At 38.4% G+C, this 20,630-nt stretch overlaps 1 protein-coding gene across 7 annotated transcripts in view; it reads left to right on the top strand.

The window, feature by feature from the left end:
* The window catches only part of CAST (calpastatin), a 227,658-nt gene extending 211,458 nt beyond the window's left edge, over positions 1–16,200 (top strand). For all 7 annotated transcript variants that reach the window (XM_089679129.1, XM_089679131.1, XM_089679132.1 and 4 more), the window contains 13 exons: positions 1,264–1,368; positions 3,381–3,464; positions 4,579–4,626; positions 5,215–5,307; positions 5,589–5,708; positions 6,444–6,545; positions 7,508–7,600; positions 7,689–7,724; positions 10,208–10,303; positions 10,433–10,504; positions 12,115–12,186; positions 12,493–12,556; positions 14,712–16,200. In XM_089679129.1, the coding sequence (XP_089535255.1) occupies positions 1,264–1,368; positions 3,381–3,464; positions 4,579–4,626; positions 5,215–5,307; positions 5,589–5,708; positions 6,444–6,545; positions 7,508–7,600; positions 7,689–7,724; positions 10,208–10,303; positions 10,433–10,504; positions 12,115–12,186; positions 12,493–12,549 (978 nt within the window). In that variant the 3' untranslated portion in view covers positions 12,550–12,556; positions 14,712–16,200. The remainder of the gene's footprint in view (positions 1–1,263; positions 1,369–3,380; positions 3,465–4,578; positions 4,627–5,214; positions 5,308–5,588; positions 5,709–6,443; positions 6,546–7,507; positions 7,601–7,688; positions 7,725–10,207; positions 10,304–10,432; positions 10,505–12,114; positions 12,187–12,492; positions 12,557–14,711) is intronic.
* The last annotated feature ends 4,430 nt before the right edge of the window (positions 16,201–20,630 follow it).

Raw genomic sequence — 20,630 nt, 5'->3', positions numbered from 1 at the left:
AATGTCTTGATAAACTCTGGAATTCATTTTCCCATCAATGACAACAATCCGTCCAGGCCCTTAGGCAGCAAAGCAGCCCCAAACCATGATGCTCCCTCCGCCATGTTTTACAGTGGGGATGAGGTTTTGATGTTGGTGTGCTGTGCCTTTTTTTCTCCACACATATTGTTGTGTGTTCTTCCCAAACAACTCAATCTTGGTTTCATCTGTCCACGGTATATTTTGCCAGTAGTGCTGTGGAACATCCAGGTGCTCTTTTGCAAACTTCAAACGTGCTGCAATATTCTTTTTGGACAGCAATGGCTTCCTCTGTGGTGTCCTCCCATGTACTCCATTCTTGTTTAATGTTTTCTTTATTGTAGATGTGTCAACAAAATGTTAGCATGTGCCAGAGATTTCTGTAGGTCTTTAGCTGACACTTTGGGATTCTTCTTTACCTCATGCAGTATTCTGCGCTGTGCTCTTGCAGTCATTTTTACAGGACGACCACGCCTAGGGAGAGTAGCAACAGTGCTAAACTTTCTCCATTTGTAGACAGTCTGTCTTACCATGGACACATGAACATCTAGGCTTTTGGAGATACTTTTGTAACCCTTTCCAGCTTCATGCAAGTCAACAATTCTTGATCGTAGGTCTTCTGAGAGCTCTTTTCTGTGAGGCACGGTTCACATCAGACAGTGCTTCTTGAAACCAGTAAACCCAAAACAGGTGTGTGTTTTTTAAGGGCAGGACAGCTGTCAGCAACACATCCAATATCATCACACTGATTGGAGTCAAGGTTGGCTCACTCCTGGCTCCAGTTAGCTCTGGGAGAAGTCATTAAGCTAGGGCCTCACATACTTTTTCCTCCCTGCACTGTGAATGTTTACATGTTATGTGCAATTAAACCATGGCAACATCTAATGTTTGTGTAGTATTATGTTCAGCAGACTGTGTTCTTCCATTGTTGTGACTTAGATGAGGTTCAGAGCACATTTTATGCCCAATTCATGCAAAACTCCACGTAATCCCAAGGGGTTCACATACTTTTTCTTGCAACTGTAACTGATTGTTACTGTCATACAGAACAAATATTTCAGGTACAAGTTGCTCAAAAGTACAAAAGACAACTATAACAAATTGTGGTTTGCAGTTATTTCCAGACAAGGACTGCTTCATTATTGTATATTACTGCACATTCTTCAAAAATGTCTTGGCTCTATATAAGCACCACTTACATTCAAAATATTTCAGTTTTTTTTCTTTTCTATTGCTTTCATGTAGAAAGCACCAACTTTTAAAGCTGACCCACTAGATGCCTTGGCTGGAACATTAGGAGTCAGGCAAGAAGCTCCGAAAGACAAAAAACCTGCTAAAGATGCAGTGAAGGTAATGTGGTTTGTATGAAATAAAATATTTCTAGTCATATCTAGTAAAATTCTTTACCTGTATAGCGATCTTATGTTTTTGCTGTCACTTTGTAATTGCATGTTGGCACATGGCAGATTTGCCTCCCATATAAGTCTGTTGTTGCTAACAGGTCTAGGTAGCGATAGTATTGAGCAGACTGCTGTGTTGCTATTAAAGCTCAACTGCAAACAAATAAACAGATGAAATGTTCTACCTGCCAAAGGTTTTGTATTTCAGTTCATTCTGTTCTGAGATTTACATAGCTCTGCCATACAGCACAGGCCTGTCTAGCTGAGCCTACAGGATACTTGAGTTTACTCTGCTGCAGTTAAGTAGCATTTATATGTCTTGTTTCTCCCCCGGTCTTTGGCTATACAGTAAAAGGAGAAGAAACATGCTGATGAGCTCATCACTTTGTTCTTTCCTTCTATCAACATGTTCCTTATAGCACATGAGCACTTCAGCATAACTGACATGCTATTTGTGCTGCTTCTTCCTTTGCCAGTCTAAGCACTGCCATACAGATACTGCAATATGCAGATACCAAGTCCGTGTCAAGCACTTACACTGTTAGCATTAAAATAATACATTTAATGCTGTGTTAATAAATACAGAGCTGCATTCATTTGTGGCTTTCTTATCTGCCTAGAGTTCATATTTGAAGGGATTTAATTTAAGTGTAAAAAAATGGACAACCCTTTAATGGTTTCCCTCTACAAAACATATTATTGAAGCATGATGGAGGATCACTTAGAAAACTCTGGGATGATGCTTTGAAAATTAAAGTGTGTTTACACTTTTACAACCATATTTGAATAACACCAAGTTATTACTCACTGCTTTTTTGATACTTGTTGCAAAAATGTTTTTTGTAACTAAACAAATGTGTATCTTCTTTAAAAACCCCATATAATTTATTGCAATTAAAAAAAAAAAAATCCTACCAAGATCACCTTCATACCTGAGAAAAATGATGACATGATTTACTGTTCCTATCACTCCTCTATTACGAGTAGGTTCCAGGAAGCTGGATACAAACTCCTTAACCAGATGGTACAAGGCACTAGTTGTCCTCTACAGACCTCCTGTCTGTGCTGGAGATGTGGGGAAGCTGAAGGAACCATTCTACACAAGAACCCTCCCCCATCTCTCAAACTATTGTTTTCCAAAATTAACAAGATCTGACATTTGGAAGACCTCTATAAAGTCACAAAAGGTAGAAAATTAAAAACCGGTTCTAACTGGAAATACTTGTATCTACTCCCAAGAATACAAACATTTTATTTCCAATGACTAAGCTAAGACTTTATTGAGGATCACCGAGGCCCTAAGCCTGAGGTTCCTCCTTCCCCTGGAGATGGGGGGAGCATAGTGGCAGCCACAGGAAAAGAGCACTTACCTCTCTTTTCTTTTCTTCTCCCCCTCCTCTATCTCCTTCCCACTCTGTGGGTCCTCCTCTCTGCATCCCTTTCCCTTGTGACCCAGTATACGCTTCCCACACCTCCTCATCCCTCCAATGCTATACAAAAAAAAAACAGACATGGTTGGTAACTTACATAATTTGGAATTCAGGAGATGGTTATACTGCACATGATTTTAGGATGCTTTGGAATGAACACTTGTGTTGTCATTTCTGTTACGTATTCTGCTTGAATTATATAAGAAATGTATATTGACTGTATTCTAACCCTGTTGAAGAAAATGAAGAATAACCAAATTAACCCTGCTGTGTAATGTTTTGAAGGGGACTTTTAACATAATACGCAATGCAGTGTACATAAATGTAGGGAGTAGGGTTTAAGACAGAAGTAACCAATAGGGTCTCTTAGGTCCTAAAAATCCTACCTGACAGTTTTTTTATTGTTTCACTAAATTTTAAATTGGTAACTCAAATGAGAAGGATCTTATGCAAAACGTAATTGCGAATCATATTTTGTTCTTGATTGTCTTCTGATTATTAAAAAGATACTTTTTTTTTCCTTTTCTACTAGGAGCAAACAGGCAAAGAGAAGAGAGATAAACTTGGAGAAGATGAAGAAACAATACCTCCTGACTACAGACTAAAGGAAGTTAAGGTAGACAGATTTAAAGTGTATTTACACCCAAAAGCAAACATGTAACGTATTGCAGCTTATCAATCCTTTGATGTAGTGGCTGCATTCATTTTGTGGCTTTTTCACTTTGTTTTCTTCTAAAAGACCAAGCTGTCCAGATAAAGTGGCAGCCATTTAACACTGAGAAGGGTGCTTACAATGGTCAGCTTTTTAATTTATGTAAAACTTATATCCCAAAAGATAGAAAAACTGGTGCTGTAACTACTGTAAGTGTTAGCTGGAGTTTGGCTTTAAAGGAGAAGTAACGTCAAAGCTCTTTTTTTTGCTGTAATTCCTCTGGGGATCACAGGAGTGCAGTTTGTTCTGCACTTCTGTGACATGTTTTTTAGCCAACAGCAGGCTAAAGCCAGTCTAGGTTCTGAAAATATCCTGGCCATATAGTCAGGATCCACCCAGAAGCCTTGACCAGCACCTGGCTCAGCCTCTCAGTTTGAGCTCACCAAACCCACCCTTTCACATCCCAGGGCTCCAGTGAGTGCTGGAGGGGCAGAGTAGAGAGCCTGTGACTGACAGTCACCAGCTCTCTGCTCATGCAATACTGAACTGAGTAATCAGCAGTCTTTGATCACTCTCAGTGCAGAGCCAGTGGGGACAGTTGCAGCGTCAGTTCATGTAAGTTTCATTTTCCTTTTTTTTTTTAGTTAACCCATGCTTTTTCTTTTAACTTGTTCATAAAACCCATCTAAACTTGCTAGTGCATCTAACACTACCCTCCACCCAGATTGAGAATGCTGATGTCCAAAGATGTTTCTGTTGCTCCTCCATCCAGAGTGGAGACACTGCAATACAGGAAGTGTATTACTGGCCTGAGTCAATAAGTGAAAAAAAAGAAAAAAGGGCTTAAACTAAAGCAGCCACCACTCTTAGGGATTGGTAAGCTGCAATATTTTTGTTTTTGGGTTTAGTATTGCTTTATCCTAGGCTGTACTACTTAGGTAGGCTCTTGCCACAGCAACTATTGCATTCCAGTGGGGATAAAAAAACAAAAACAAATAAGCTCTATTGCTGATATGTGTATTGCTAAATTGTGTGTTACCAGTGCATTTAATGCTTCTACTCTGACTTCTGTTTGCAGGATAAAGATGGGAAGCCTCTTGTGCCAAAACCTGAAGAAAAGGCTCAGGTATATTAATATTGTGAAATGTCTATTTATTATAGCCATTTATATAGCGCTAACAGTTTACACAGCACATTTACATACTGTAAATTCACATCAGTCCTTGCCTCCAAGGAGCTTACAAACTAAACTCATATTCATACATACACATACATGCTAGGGCTGATTTACACAGGATTTATACAGGAGCCATTTAACTTACCAACATGTCTTTGGAGTGTAGGAGGAATCAAGAGTACCTAGCGGAAATACGCATATGTGTATATATAATTTTTATTTATTTTTTACGTTTTTCTTTAATGATACAGACAAACGTTTTGTTCGCATTGGGTATTTGTGTGCAGGTCGTCTCTTTATACTGAGTGTATCATATGGTCTTCTCTGGGAAGGAATTTGTTTGCAGTGTGTTGCTAGGTAAAAGCTTTTGTCTGGCATGGGACAGCGGGGATTCTGTTTCACGTGTATTCTGTGCTGTAGTTTCATGTTTCAGCTTGCATCACATAGCCTGCATCAGGTCTCTCTTGACCATTTGCTAAAGCATTTTAAAGGTGATTCTCCATTAATTTGCTGTATTTTATTTCTGTAAACATGCAGGCGATGAGTGAGGACGATCTGCTGGATGCTTTGACTGAAGGGTTTGTCACCTCTCCTGCTGCTTCTCAGTGTCCTCCATTAAAATCATCTGAGGTATGTTCCATGCTTACCGATCTACAGGAACTCTCTGTCCCTCTCACAAATGCACACCTTGGTAGAGATGTAAGTACACAATCTGACAGTACAAAGAACAGAAAATTACTAGCAAACCTAGGAGCCAGGTATCCGGAAAAGACTTGAAAATAACAATCACAGGCATATGTAACATGTGATAATTTTATGCACATTTGTATTTTTTTATGCCAGAGATATAACTAAAGGAAGACAGCTATATTAATCTTTGTGTGTCATACATACTGTATGTTTCTTTTTAGAAACCATCTCAGAAATCTGGGTCTGAAGAGATTGTATCCTGTTCTAAAGTTTCATCTGTGCAATCCAGTGCTCCAAAGCCTTCATCTGCAAAATCTGGAGATAAAAAGCCATCTGACTCTGTGAGTTCCTATTTAGCTATCTTTTTATGGCACACTGGAACACCATTAGATCCAATAGTATCTTGCTTCATAGATAGGCCACATGTTTATTAAACAGCTCTTTGGTACTTCGGTGTAAACTGCCCATTGATGGATCAAAATTTGTCCGGTTCAGCAGGAACTGTCTGAATTTCGATTTATATATGAGGTCTGTGGTTGTACACAAATGGGTCTACTGATCGACTTCTGTACAACCACTCAGCTTAAATTTTTTTCTCGCAATCTGCCTTCCCACTGTCTGAACACAGTAACACAGCAGGGAGGATTCCCCCATCCACCTGTAATCTGTGGATGGTGGAATCGGGCCACTTGTAGTTGGTTGGATAAACAAAAGTGACCCATCTATGGCCAGCTTTAGGATAATTTTAACCAGAACAGATAATTCATAGCACAGATACAACCTAATGCCATTTATTTTGATGCATATACAATTTATTTAGCTTCAGTACTGTGAAATTTAGTTGGTGTGTTTTTTTTTTTTAGCAGTTTGCACTATTAGGCTTTGCACTACTGTATGGAAGAAGCTTGCTATACCATATGTAATGTGTACTGCTCATGAAAGTCTATACATCAGAATTCTAACACAAAGACTGTTTGAAGGGAAACATTGAGAAGATGTCTGTTAGAGGAGACATTGGGGAGACATGTAATAGAAAATTAGTTATCTTTAACAGTATGCATTTTCTGTTTTCCTAGGACATAAAGATACCTGATGATGCATTAGATCTGCTCTCTGGTTCTCTGGGAACAAGAATAGAAGATCCTAATGAGAACAAGCCTGTAGTAGATTTAGTAAAGGTTAGTACTGGAAAGCCACAACACTAGCCCATCCTTACAAGACAGACATTGTTTCAGCAAAATTATTGGTATACTGTGTGATTAAAATAATTCCTTTTTGAGCAAAAAGTAGCAGTAAACAACATACATTTCTAAACCCCTGACAAGTTTCTTGCTGTCTGGAATGACATACCCATACCTTACAATTCTCTGTGCCACCTAGGCATCAGACCAGACCCCCAGTTCTTCATTCCCTTGGATTTCACATGACCAAGTGGACCCTTGTGCCTGTAGTTAGTGATTATCCTCATTGCATTTTTCCATGCCTGTTTAAAACTTCTGGATCAGACTGCTTGTGACAATTACTGTATTCACCTTGTATGCTGAAATTGTTATAACGTATATGGAATTGTATATGTGCCATGCTTTTCAACAAAAATGTATTAAATAAAAAAATTATTCTAAGCAAAAGGTTTCAGAGCTAAATATTACTAAGGTAATGTTTAATCCTGTGGGGGAATATTTTCTGAAATTAAGCTGTTTTTTTTTTCCTACAGTGATCCTAATACAGGAAGCTGTAGTGAGCACTTAATTTTATTTACTCCAAAATATCAGACAACAAAAGACCTAAAAATTGTGCTAAAGGTTGGCCAAGCTCACCTATCTTTATCCTCATTGCTGGAGTAAGAGAACAGAAAATGCTTCACACATCAATATTTCCTCTGGATGTGTTGAGAGTTAAGAGAGATACATGATGTGTAATAAATGATTGACATAAACGTTATGCTTTGTTAATCATCCTGCATCTTTAAATGCATATATTCTTTCAGTGAAACAGACAGATTTGATACAGTAGATGTGGGTTTCTTGTTGTAGTACTCTGCCTAGTGGTCATGCGTTTTAGGTTATGTGTAGCAACCTGGTTTTTCCCTATAGTTGTGCTCATATAAGTCATTTCTTTAATTTTGTTTTCTCTTTATCAGGAAAAAGCCAAAAAAGAGCACATTGACAGACTTGGAGACAGAGATGACACAATCCCTCCTGAATATAGACACCTCTTGGATGGTAAAGATCAGGTAATTGTGTACGCTGACCAATAGGTTCTGTAATTTTTATGTGTGTATGTTTCAAGTTATTAAAACTGTATTTATTTGCTAAATACAGGGTAAACCTGCAAAACCAGAAGAGGTGAAGCCAAAGGTAAAAATGCATTCTGTATTTTTTTCCACTATTTAAATTCTTGGGGTCATTCCTAACCAGATGCACTTAAAAGTACATTCATTATTCAAAAGTCAGTACTACAGCCCCAATACCACAAATGTTGGGATGCTGTGTAAAATCGACATAAAAACTGAATGCAATGATTTGCAAATCTCAAAACCCCATATTTTTATCACAATAAATAATGGAAAATATATCAATTGTTTAAATTGAGAGAATGTACAATTTTAAGAAAAAAAAATTATTTTGATATTGATGGAAGCAACATGTCTCAAAAAAGTTGTCAGAGAGCAACAAAAAGCATCTTGGAAGTAAAGATGGACAGGAGTTCACCAATCTGTGAAAAGCTGTGTCTAAAAATTGGCAAACAATTTCAGAATAATGTCCTTCAATGTACATCTGCAAAGACTTTAAATATGTCATCATCTGCAGTACATAATATCATCAAAAGACTCAGAAAATGTGGAGAAATTCACAAGAGACCAGGCTGAAACGCAATATTGGACACACGTCATCTTTGAACCCTCAAAGCACTGCATTGAAAACAGGCATGATTCTGTGATGGACATCGCTGCATGGGCTCAGGGATAATTCCAAAAATCAGGTCTGTGAACACAGTGCCATCCAAAAATGAAAGTTAAACTCTATCATGCAAAGAAGAAACCATATTTAAACCTGATCCTAAATGCTGTTGTCTTCTCTGAGCCAAAGCTCATTTAACATGGTTTGTTGCAAAGTCGAAAACTATTCTGTGGCCAGACAAATCAAAATTCTACATTTTTTATTTTTGGCAACCATGGACACCACGTCCACCAGACTAGAGGGAGGAGAAGGACCTTCCAGTGTTCAGTTAAAAAAATTTGCATCTCTCATGGTATGGAGGTGCATTCGTGTGTATTGAATGGGCAGCTTGCATGTCTGGAAAGGCACAACGAATGCTGAAAGATATATCCAGGTTCTACAGCAGCATATGCTCCCATCCAGACAACATCTTTTTCAGGGAACACCTTGCGCATTTCAGCAGGACGATGCTAAACCACATAGTACTTAACTAGTCTAGTCTGGCTGTAGGCCAGACCTTTCACCAATTGAAAATATTTGGCGCATCTTGAAACAAAAAGTACCACAAAGAAAACTCAGGACTGTTGAACAGTTAGACTCCTATATCAAGCAAGAATGAGATAACATTCCTCTCTTCGGTTCCATATGAGTGTTGTTAAAAAGAGGAGGGGATGCTACACTGTGGTAAACATGATCAAGTCCCAACTTTTTTGGAATTGAGGTTGTACTTTGCCAGCTTTTTGTTGCCCTGTCTCAACTTTTTTGAGACATGTTTCTTCCATCAGTTTCAAAATGACGATATTTTTTTCTTTTTTCCATTTATTCATTTTAAACTTTTGACATGTTCTTTATTTTCTATTGTGACTAAAATATGGATTTTTTAAGATTTGCAAATTATTGATTTCTGTTTTTATTTCACACAACGTCCCATCTTTTATGGAATTGGGGTTGTATCCGTACAATTCAGCAACTATACTGTATATAGCTCTATGTCCACAATAGATCACTTGACATAAAAAATAAACCACACAATAGTAATACACATTTTAAGGACATATGTAGAATAAGCACTGTTAAATCACTTATAAATCAACATGTCACATTAAAAAAAAAAAAAAAAAGAATTTTATGCATAGGGAGTCATCCTGAAACAGAAAAGGGTCTTCCCCAAACTGTTGTCACAAAGTTGGAAGCTCACAATTTGCCTAAAATGTCATTTCATGGTGAATTTAGAAGGGTGCCCACATATTTTTAGTAATGTACTGTACATTTTATGGTTAGCTATCCACAAACATTTGACTATATAGTACAGTTTATACACTCCATCCATACAATATGAAATGTGAGCCTAAATATACGCCAATTAATGACAGAGCGTTGGCTCTATAATACGTTTTAACATTGGAATTCTGAAGTGTATAATGGCTGGTTAGTCCTAGAAGTTCCAATTCAGACGTGAAAATGCTTGAAATAACTTCTATGGTTCATTTTCTGAAAAAAGGGGTTGTGTCATTGATTTGTGCTGGGTCAGCATCCTGAAAAAACACGGTATCACACAACATTAGAAGGAGCCCAAAACTGATATTTCAGATTTTTGGTATAAGCTGAAGTTTTTGCTAGGTGCAAGATATAAAAACCATTACTTTGCTGAGAAAAAAAAAAAAAAATGCTGAGGATATGTTAACCAGTGGCAAATTTCTCTAACTCCAACAAGCCAATACAGCAAAATTCATCATATATTGCATTATTGCATATTCCAGTGTGTCTTTGCATGAATGCTCTGCAATTTTTTAAGGAATCTATGTGACCTTGTGCAGTTTTACATTTGAATGATCATATAGTTCAAGCTGTAGAGGAGATTTTCCAGGCTGCCATATGAGCTTGTTTATTTTCCCTTGTAGACTTCCCTGAGTGACGATTCAGCCATTGATGCTCTGTCTAGTGGTTTCTCCTCTTGTGATGCCGGCTCGGCTGACAAAGCAAAGAGTTTTTCAAAGGTATTCATTACCTATAGCTGAAACATGGGTGAAAATATAAAAGCCAGAATCTATTATACAAATACAGAATAGCATTCAACCTTTTACAATAGTAAAATACATGTATGTTAACTATGATATCTGAACTAGGACAAGACAGAGACGAGCGCTTCTAGCACACCAGTTTCCCAGACAGCAGGAAAGGCCCCAGAAGCCAAAAAGGTTTGTGTTATAAATCAATAGAATGTATATGAGAAATACTGTAAATAATATGATGGATTATAAAGCAAATAAATTAAGAAGCAATTCCAACAACTTCAATAAACATAAGATATAGCTATGTTGCAATCTCGACTTGAGCCAATGAAGAAAGCATTTTCTTTGTCTCCAGCTGTGTATTGTTTTCTGTGGATAGCCTACACATAGTTTGTTTACTAAAGTTTTAGTTTTAGTTGAGGGTTATTAGTTGGTTTACTATTTTTATTATATTAAATGAGGGTATTATGAATATAAATGAAATTGAGGGTATTAGTAAATAGATGATTTATGAGCACTTAGTAAAATATATTTTTTTTTAGAGGAGTATTTCATGTGGAATTATTTTGATATTTATTTGGAGGAGATTGATTAGTGGAAACTATCTATTTAAATATTTTTTGGTATTTATACACTTTTATTAGTTATTTGTATCATAATTTGAATTAATTTAATGGTAATAATTTAATTATTATTTATTGAGAAGTATTTAGGAGCGCAACATATATTTGTAGTAAATAATATGATGGATTATAAAGCAAATAAATTAAGAAGCAATTCCAACAACTTCAATAAACATAAGATATAGCCATGTTGCAATCCCGACTTGAGCCAATGAAGAAAGCATTTTCTTTGTCTCCAGCTGTGTATTGTTTTCTGTGGATAGCCTACACATAGTTTGTTTACTAAAGGGAAAATGTCTGTTCATTTAGCAGACTGAATATTCACTGAGCTTAGTAAATTAGGTGAATTTGTGTTCCCTTCAATCAACAAATCATGTCCAAGCCAATTTTTGTTTTTGTGTAATTTTCCTTTATATATAATTGCGTTTATATATGTTCACTTTATTCACTAACATTCATTTTGCACAATGCCTCTTTTCCTTTACCTCATAGACACCATCCACTTTGTGTACAGATTGCCTATAACAGAATGCAAGAGCTAATGTTTTTTTAGACACCATATATATTTTAGGAGGCTGAACACACACTGGACCAAAATAGGAAATACATTCTCTACACAGTAATGTTATGTTTGCTTTCAAAAGTCATATGTGTCAGAAAGGAGGCCCAAGTCTGTGTAAGGCTTCTTTCACATAGGAGGTTGTTCTGAGACTTGTGATTACTTGCGTTTACATGCGGCTGCAGTAGTAAGTTCTTGCCTTTTCTATAGCAACTGTTTACTTATGTTATCGTTGTACTTCAATTAACTGCGTTTATGTACAGATAGCTGCGGTATATTGCTCTTGGACGCTGTCAATTTTATTTTTCCTAAACGCATAAAACTGTATGTTATGAAAACGTTGCTAAACGCAGTGTGTGAATGGAGCCATAGAGATGCATTGTTTGCATTTAGCTGCAGTGAATAGGTTCCTCTAAGCGCAGCTAAAATCTGCAATCTAACTGCCTGTGTGAAAGAGGCCTAATCTCACAAAGTGGGACAAACTGGAGGAAAATCATTCTAAAGAAATATTTCATATTTAGATCCGACACAGTAAGCTCTCAGACAATAATGATATGGGTGCCTTTTAAATAATTATATAAGAGGATATTAACATAATGGTGTTTATTAACCAGGACAAGACTGGAACATGCACCCCTAGCACACCAGTGTCACAGACCGCTGGGAAGACCTCAGATGCCTCAAAGGTATGACAATGCTAGACATGTAGAGTACTGTTCTGTGTTGCCTAATTATTAAAGAGATCACATACAATCCATATGGTTGTATATTTTACCTTCTGCATAAGCCAAATATTTGCACTCATGCATTTCATTTCAGATAAAATGAAGTTACTGATTTAGTGTGCCCTTGTCTATGCAGCAACTGTATCTCTCCACAGAAATAAGTGATTTCTGATTCTTCCTTATAACTTCTTAGCTCAGTTTGCTTTGTGTTTGGATAAATGCTAATGATCTCTTGTTAAAAAATCATATGCTTTTTTTTTTTTCTAGCCTACCAGTCAGAGCTCCTCTACAACACCTAGTGCCTCAAAGACATGCAGAAGTTAGATCAAAAGTAAGTACATGTAAAAACTGTACAATCTGAAATGCCAATCATGCAAACAAATTATGCTTGTAAAATGCAAAGATAAGCTAGGTACACACAGGCAGAATATCTGCTGAAATCAACCGGTACTGTAGGCTTTGTTGAACGGGTATGCTAGAAAACCAGCATCTGATCAGAATCTGATTGCTGTGAGCACTGACCTGTGTGTTCTGGCGGGGGGTTGGGGCACAATAGTATAGCGGGGGAGATCGCTGTACTAACATCACTTAGCACAGTGTTAGCACAGCGATCTGTTGAAAAAAAAAAACTTATAGGGATTGATTTACTAAACCTGGAGCGTACAAAACCTGGTGCAGCTTTGCATAGAAACCAATCAGCTTCCAGGTTTTCTTATTCAAGGTTAATTGAACAAGCTGAAGTTAGAAGCTGATAGGCTATCACCAAATTTTGCACTCTCCAATTTTGGTAAATCAACCTCATAGTGTGTACCTGGCATAAGGGTCACCATACACATTACATATTTGTATAATCTGTCTACAGCCCTGAAATTGAAAGTCCATTTATGTGCACACAGAATAGGATAGACGAAACCAGACAAGACTGATGAGAACTGGAACTCTCTATCCCAATTTATTAGACTATCGCTTACTCTGTTCACTTTTAGGCCATCTCTGAAAATCTTATCTCTTCAGGGAAGACTATCCTGCCTTCACCTGATAATGGAATCTTCTATTCCTCCTACCAGACCATCCCCCACAGTTATTACCTTTTGTACCACTAGCCCCTCCCTCTTAGATTGTAAGCTCCAAGGAGCAGGGCCCTCCTATCCCTCTTGTATTGAACTGTATTGTTGCTGTATTGTCTCCCGCTATATTGTAAAGCGCTGAATAAACTGTTGGCGCTATATAAATCCTGTATAATAATAATTTACACTCATCGCTGCTTGTGCTACTAATATTTATCATAAAATAGTTGTAATGTGACAATTATTTTTAGTTAATCAATGGATAATGGCAAGAAGTATGGAAGTTAGAGTGGACAATTTTTTCCCTAAATTAAACATATAATTACACAACAAAATTAATTCCTCTGAGCTTCCGTTTTCAGTTGTCCGTGTCACTATAATTGTGTTTTCTCTGCGCTGTTCAGAGCACTGCACACACAGCCATTGCAGTAGGGACAGAGAGATACTGTCCCAATTGTGGAAGAGGAGAGGGCATGGCTTTTCTTTTGTGTCCATCTCTCTCTGGGTGTGTGTGCGGCACACCTATAATATGTCTGATACAGGTAACCTTTTAAAAACAGATTACATTATCTTTTAATCTCTCAAAAACTCCATTTATTACATACAGCAGAATATTGTGTAGCCTCAGAGTACAATACATGTTGCAAAACATATTTTATGAAATGATGGGAATTTTGGGGCTCTCATAAAAAATGTAAATAAACATCTATTATACACAATATGCTGCACAATACAGAAAAGGGTAGGAGGGAGGTAGTAAGAGAAAAGTACACTACATGAAAGTTTGCAGAGACCTGACCATCACACCTATATTAGTTTGTTGGATACCCTATTCTAAATCTCTGCATATTAATATGGAGTTGGCCCCCCTTGTGGCTTTCACAGCCACATTTCTGGGAAGGCTTTCCAAAAGAATTTGGAGTGTGGTGATGGTAAATTGTGCCCATTCAGCCAAAGGGGCATTTGTGAGGTCATGTACTTATGTTGGATGAGGGGCCCAAAGTAACAATCATTCTAAAGGTTTTTAGTTGGGTTTAGGTCAGGGCTTTGTGCAGGCCATTCAAGTTCTCCACATCAAACTCGTCAAGCCATGTCTTCCTAGAGCTGGCTTTGTGCACAGGATCATAGTCATGCTGAAAAAAAGGGCCTTTTCCACACTCCTGTCACAAGGTTGTAAGCATACAGTTGTCTAAAATGGCTTTAGATTCTATAGAAATAACAGTATGCTTAAAGCAGAACTAAAATTGAAAAAAAAAAATTGCAAACAGATAGGCTCTTCAATCAGACTCACAGCTGATTAGTGCCTAATACCTCTGCTGCTGTTGCGTAATTTATAGAATGCTGTCACAATTGACCTGATAGTAACTGTTGTTGTATGATTTAGCTATTTTGACTTGTTTACTTTTTTTTTTTTTTTAGGTCGGTGTACAGTCTGTCACTTAATAACTGCTTGGGAAGAACAAATTGTGATTCAAGCACACAGCTGTGTGACATGGCTTCCACTGTCCCCTTACCTGCACCAAGGACTTCAGAAATACTTCTCCAAACCTTTTGTTCCTTTTGTCAGTTTCTTATATTTTTCTCAGTTCTTTTCTCCAGTTCTTAGTAGGGGCAACGCTCCTATAGCTGTAATGAAATGTTTAATGTAAGTAATAAAATAAAAGCAGCAATCTTTGCACAATTTCCAAGCAGACAGGATGTGTGAATGAGCACTTATGGGGTACCTAACATTGTACAAATTACTATATTTGAGGTGAAATTTTTCCTGTGCATATGCAAATGCTTGGTCACATTAATGTATTGGTGTTGCGAGGGCTGTGTCACTGAAATATTAAGAATTAGCCGAACAGTAAATCGTTTTGGGTTTATTTAATATCAATGCAAAGAGCAATAACGTAAGGTAATCCACAACAACCAGCAGCAGTTTAGGCAGTACAGACTAATGATAGCTTCCAGTTGCTTGGTGTGCGTGGGTTACATCATATCCCGACTTTCCTTAAAGCCGAGTTCCAGCCTAAAAAATGTTTGCCCATTTGCACTGTAAAAATAAATGAACAGTAATGAAGTGTGTGCAGTGTGTGGGCACTGCTGCATTATGTAATACTCTTTCATTCCCCCATGCAGTGCAGTCAGTGCCAAACATCTGGTGCTAAAATTTACAGTTCTGGTTGGAGTAAACTGATTACAGTGAGTCACTCACTCTGCAGCTTATCTTTCTGAAAACATCTTGCATACTTTTCAATTAATGCATCACATTCTGTAATTTAAGGAAGTATCTCACCATCTACCCTCTTTCAATCACAGAGTGCCTTGCATTCATTGAAAAGAATGGATGAGCTGAAGAATGAGTGATCCACTATGATTTGTGTACTCCAGCTAGAACTGTAAGTTTCAGTTCAGCGTTGGACTTTTGGCACTGACTGCACTGTATGGAGAAATGAAGCAGTATTGCATAACACAGCAGCGTTCACACATTGCCCACACTTCATTAGCGTTCACTTTTTTAGTGTAATGTGCAAAAATTGTTGTTTCAGCTTTAAATTAGTTCATCTGTGTTTACAAGAACTGTGCCTTTTCTATTCGCCAGTATCCTGTTCTTTGTTTATGAAATATATTTTGGCTACCCTGGCGTTGGCAGGCCTTTATAGTTTTGCATATATTGAATAGACCTATTTTTACAAACTATGGTTGCACTGATACCTACAAAATCAAACCATACATATTGGGTTAGTATAGGATATATCACAGTGACAGCTATATAAAGAGTTACATTTTTATTGTACTGTGCTGTACATCAGCCAGGACATGTGTTGAGGGATTTCTATACAATCTAAGTGATATGAGGGCTGTTTTGCTTTGAACTTATAACTGTGGAACACTATTGGAAATAAAGGTTATGTTAAAAGAATGCAGTTTATGGTTTGCTGTTTTGTACATTTAAGTAATAAAGAAAGAAAAATGGTCTACAAGTTCTGTACACTGACGCTGTAGAAATAATTATTTTTGCTGTAAAATGTGGGTCCTCACTTTCATAAAGTCATTGGGCCTTCACTTGGGTAAATCTGCATGGATTGAGACTGAGGTGAATCTATATACAAGTATTAGACATTAAATGGAAACACTACATGATTTGCAGGTGTTAAAGTGACTACATGTTTCGTGTTGAAAGCGGAAGTGATGTAACATTCTTTTGCTTCCACTGTGTGATGAGACGCCTAGCTAACAGGTAGGAAGCCTCACTGTCATCATTCACTGTGTGTGCTGCTAGTAATAGAGTCATGTCAGAGGTTACTGAGCTTCAAAGAGGGCAAATTGTGCAGTAGTTATTTTCCTATTCTGGGTTACAGTCCTGTACAATGTCCTTTTTTGTCTCTTTTGGTCAGTTGACCATGCTTATGCTTTTCAGACTACGTTTTCTTGGGAACTGTTTATGCTGTCATAACCTTTGATACTGTACCTTGCGACACAGAAAATCAATTGGCAACTTCAGTCACAGAGGCACCAGCTAAGCAGGCACCAATTTTAAACAAGCTCTGACATGACTCAGTATTACTAGCAGCACACACAGTGAATGACGAAAGTAAGGCTTCCCACCTCTCAGCTACGTGTCTCATCACACAGCGGAAGCACTTCGGCTGTGTGATGAGGCACATAGCTTTTTTTGTCAAACCCCTGTAGATCTTTAGTTAGACCCCAATTTAGAATTTTGTGTCCAGTTCTGCACATATCACTTATTAAAAGATATCACAATTCCATAGACAGGCAACAAAAATGATGGTCCCTATCACATACACACACTAGTGCAAATTTAGACAGGAGACCACTACCAGTACGTCTTTGGAGTGTGGATGGAATCCATGATACTCCTAGGAAACCCACACAAGCATAGGGAGAACATGTACACTCCATGCAAATAGTGTTCTGACTCAAATTGAGGACCCCACTACTGCAAGGTAGGTGTGCTGATTATGCCACTATGCTGCCATGATTTATATTTTAATGTACAGCTGCATTATTCCTATATAAGTGGTTGTAAAGGCTGAAGATTTTTACCTTCATGCATTCTATGCATGAAGGTAAAAAAAACCCTTCATTATGCATCTCCTCCCAAAGCTCCCTAATACTCACCTGAGTGATGTGCACAGGAGCCTCATCTGTCCTGGGTCTCTCTTTCCTCATTGGCTGAGACACAGCCATTGGCTCCCACTACTGTCAATCACACCTAGTGAACCAATAAGAGAGCAGGGTTGAGTCGCGACTTTGTGTCTTATGGACATATAGCGCGGAGCTCGAGAGCAAGCATGCACCAGTTTCCCATAGCAAGCAGCTTGCTATTTGGGGGCACTGGTCAAGGGGGAGGAGCCAGGAGTGCCAGTGTGGGACCAGAGAAGAGGATTGGAGCTGCTCTGTGCAAAACCATTTCCCAGAACAGGTAAGTGTGATGTGTGTATTATTTTTTTTATTTAACCTTTAATACCCCTTCAAGGAATAGTATAAAGTGATTCTAAACCCAAAAGCAAACTTTTGTTTTACTGCAGCTTACGAAATCTTAGATGTGATGCTACACTAGTTTTCTTTTTCAGGTTTTCTTTCTTCTATTTTCATTTGGTGGTCTGTTGTTTTTCAAAAGAACAAGCTCTCTTGCTTTCAATGATCAGTTTTATTTATTTATGTAAAACCCTTATCCCAAAAGGAAAAAAAAACTGTTTGCTGTAACTGCCTATAAAGTATTAGCTGGCGTTTAGCTTCAAATTGTTAGTGTATTGAAATCTGCTAGTACACCTAACACTCTCCCCCCATCCCCAGACTGACATTGCTGCTATCCAAAGGTGCCCCTGTGCTCCTTCATCCACAATGGGGGCACTGTACTACAGGAGGTGTGTTACTGGCCAGATCACCAGGTGAAAACAGAGGGGGGGAGCCTAAAAAAAAGAAAACTAATGCAGCCATCATGTTTAACCACCTGCCGACTGCAGATAGCCGAAAGACGGCTACACTACGGCCGGCCAGTTCTGGGAGGGCGTCATATGACGTCCTCCCAGAACGCGCTCTCCTGCGTTCCCCCGGAAATCTCTGTGATCGCTGTGTCCTATGGACACAGCTGATCACATGATGTGGTAAAAGGTCAATCACAGCGGCCTTTTACCACGTGATCAGCCGTGTCCAATGACACGTTGATCACCGGGAAATGCAATTGCCGGTTCTCGGCTGCACTTTCCTCACGCTGTCAAAGCGTGAGGAAAGTGCTGCCGAGAACCGGCAGTTGTCAGAGCAGGGATCGGCACTGATGATCAGTGCCCTGATGATCGGTGCCCAGCAGTGCCACCCACCAGTTCCGCCCACCTGTGCCCAGCAGTGCGCCCACCTGTGCCACACACCTGTGCTCAGAAGTGCCACCTACCTGTGCCCAGCAGTGCCACGCACCTGTGCCCACCAGTGCAGCCCAGCAGTGCTGCCAGTCAGTGCCCAGTGGTTGTGCCAGTCAATGCCTAGCAGTGCCGCCAGTCAGTGCCCAGCAGTGATGCCAGTCAGTGCCACCTATCAGTGCTATCAGTGCCGCCTATCCGTGCCACCTCATTAGTGCTGCCTATCAGTGACGCCTATTAGTGCCCATCAGTGTTGCCTCATCAACGCACATCAGTGAAGGAGAAAATTTACCTGTTTGAAAAATTTTATAATTGAAACAAAGAAACTTTTTTTTTTTTTTCAAAATGTTTTGCACTTTTTTTGTTTATAGTGCAAAAAGTAAAGTGCTCAGCGGCGAATAAATAACACCTAAAGAAAGCTCTATTTGTGAGAAAAAAATGATACAAATTTCATATGGGTACAATCTTGCATGACCGCACAATTGTCATTCAAAGTAGTTTTGGGTTTAATACCACTTTAAGTGATTGTTCTTGTAACAAAATGCTGGTTATTGGAGTGCTTATTTGTTGTAACCGAAATCTGTGCAGGAGTGGATTGTATAGTGAGAAAAGGAAGTGCTGGGCGGCGTGTTATTGTACAGAAATGTCTTAGTATTGCCACTCAGCCAAAATTTATTTTATGTGGAAGCTATTTCAAGTCTTGTTTTTTTTCTCTTGAGGTCTCTGGTAGAAAAGCAAAAAAACTTCATCTTCCTTCCCAAACCAGTATACCTGCTGCTTCCATTTCGAGGGAATCTCACTTTTCCTGCTCAATTTTTCATGCACTTGACATGACAAACCATGCCATAGGGACTTGGAAGCCCAGGATTCACCCCTTCTGTGGCAGACCCTTCGAGACTGTTGGTGGGCGGGAAGAGCAGGAGGAGATTGGTGGGAAGACTTACCAATCAGGTCCTCGCATGATTCAGCCCAGCAGACATCTTTTATATAGATCTTATATGTTTTTACAGTCATTTCCATGTACCACTATGACCAGAACACTTAAAATTTTCATCAAAGCATTTTTTTATTTGTAAGTTGCATAACAAAAAAGCACACAGAAAGGGAAATAAAACAACTTTTAGGTATTCTAAAACAGTATAGTGCCATATAAAAATTGGAGGAAAGGATTATAAAGTTGTTGGTCAGCCGATCACAAGGCAGCTTAGAATGCTGCAGTACAAGTAAAAACCAACACAATATGTGTCTACCACAACTGGTTCCAGCCTTTCCTTTCCTCCTTTTTCTGTACATTCATTCCAATATTTCAACACACTGGAAATGGTTAGCCTGTGTCTTTACATATGAACACTAAAGAAAATACAAAGTAGAAGCATTGATCTTTGCAACTAAATGCTGTACTAAAAAATACAAGTTGTTGTCTGGGATGTTAAAGGGAACCTTGGGCAAACGGGCCTGGCATTATACTCCACTACTGCCAAAACCTGCTTCTCCAGAGAAGCTTGTAAACACAGCCATGCCATGCAAGTGGGCATCACGTTTTTGCTGCATCTGTGTTCTTTACATTGCCAGGCTTGTTGGATGCAGATGGGGGATGTTGTCATGCAGTACACACTACACTACACTAACACCTTAAGATCAAAGCCTTTGCGCTTTCTATAAGTCAGCTTCCTGTTTTTCAAATCAAAATATGTAGAGCCAATCAGGACTCATCTCTCACTGATCTGACTGCACATAATTCCTGTCTGTACCCTGAATATTCTTTGCACTGGTTTTTAGATCAAGTCTGTTTTGTTTTCTTTAAATCCTGCATTCATATGTTGGCGCTATATAAATCCTGTATAATAATAATATACAAGTCCAGTGTGCTGACATTTATTTAGTGCAAGAAAACATGTTTCATAAAAATAATAGAAAACTATACATTTATACACATTTAAAATGGTTATTAAAACAACACATTATTTTCTTT

Source organism: Staurois parvus, unplaced genomic scaffold, assembly GCF_062004578.1.
Source record: "Staurois parvus isolate SC_StPar_1 unplaced genomic scaffold, SC_StPar_1.0 ptg000218l, whole genome shotgun sequence".
NCBI lineage: Eukaryota > Metazoa > Chordata > Amphibia > Anura > Ranidae > Staurois > Staurois parvus.
The sequence above is the reverse complement of the archived record's forward strand: the minus strand, read 5'-3'. Positions and strand labels throughout refer to the sequence as shown.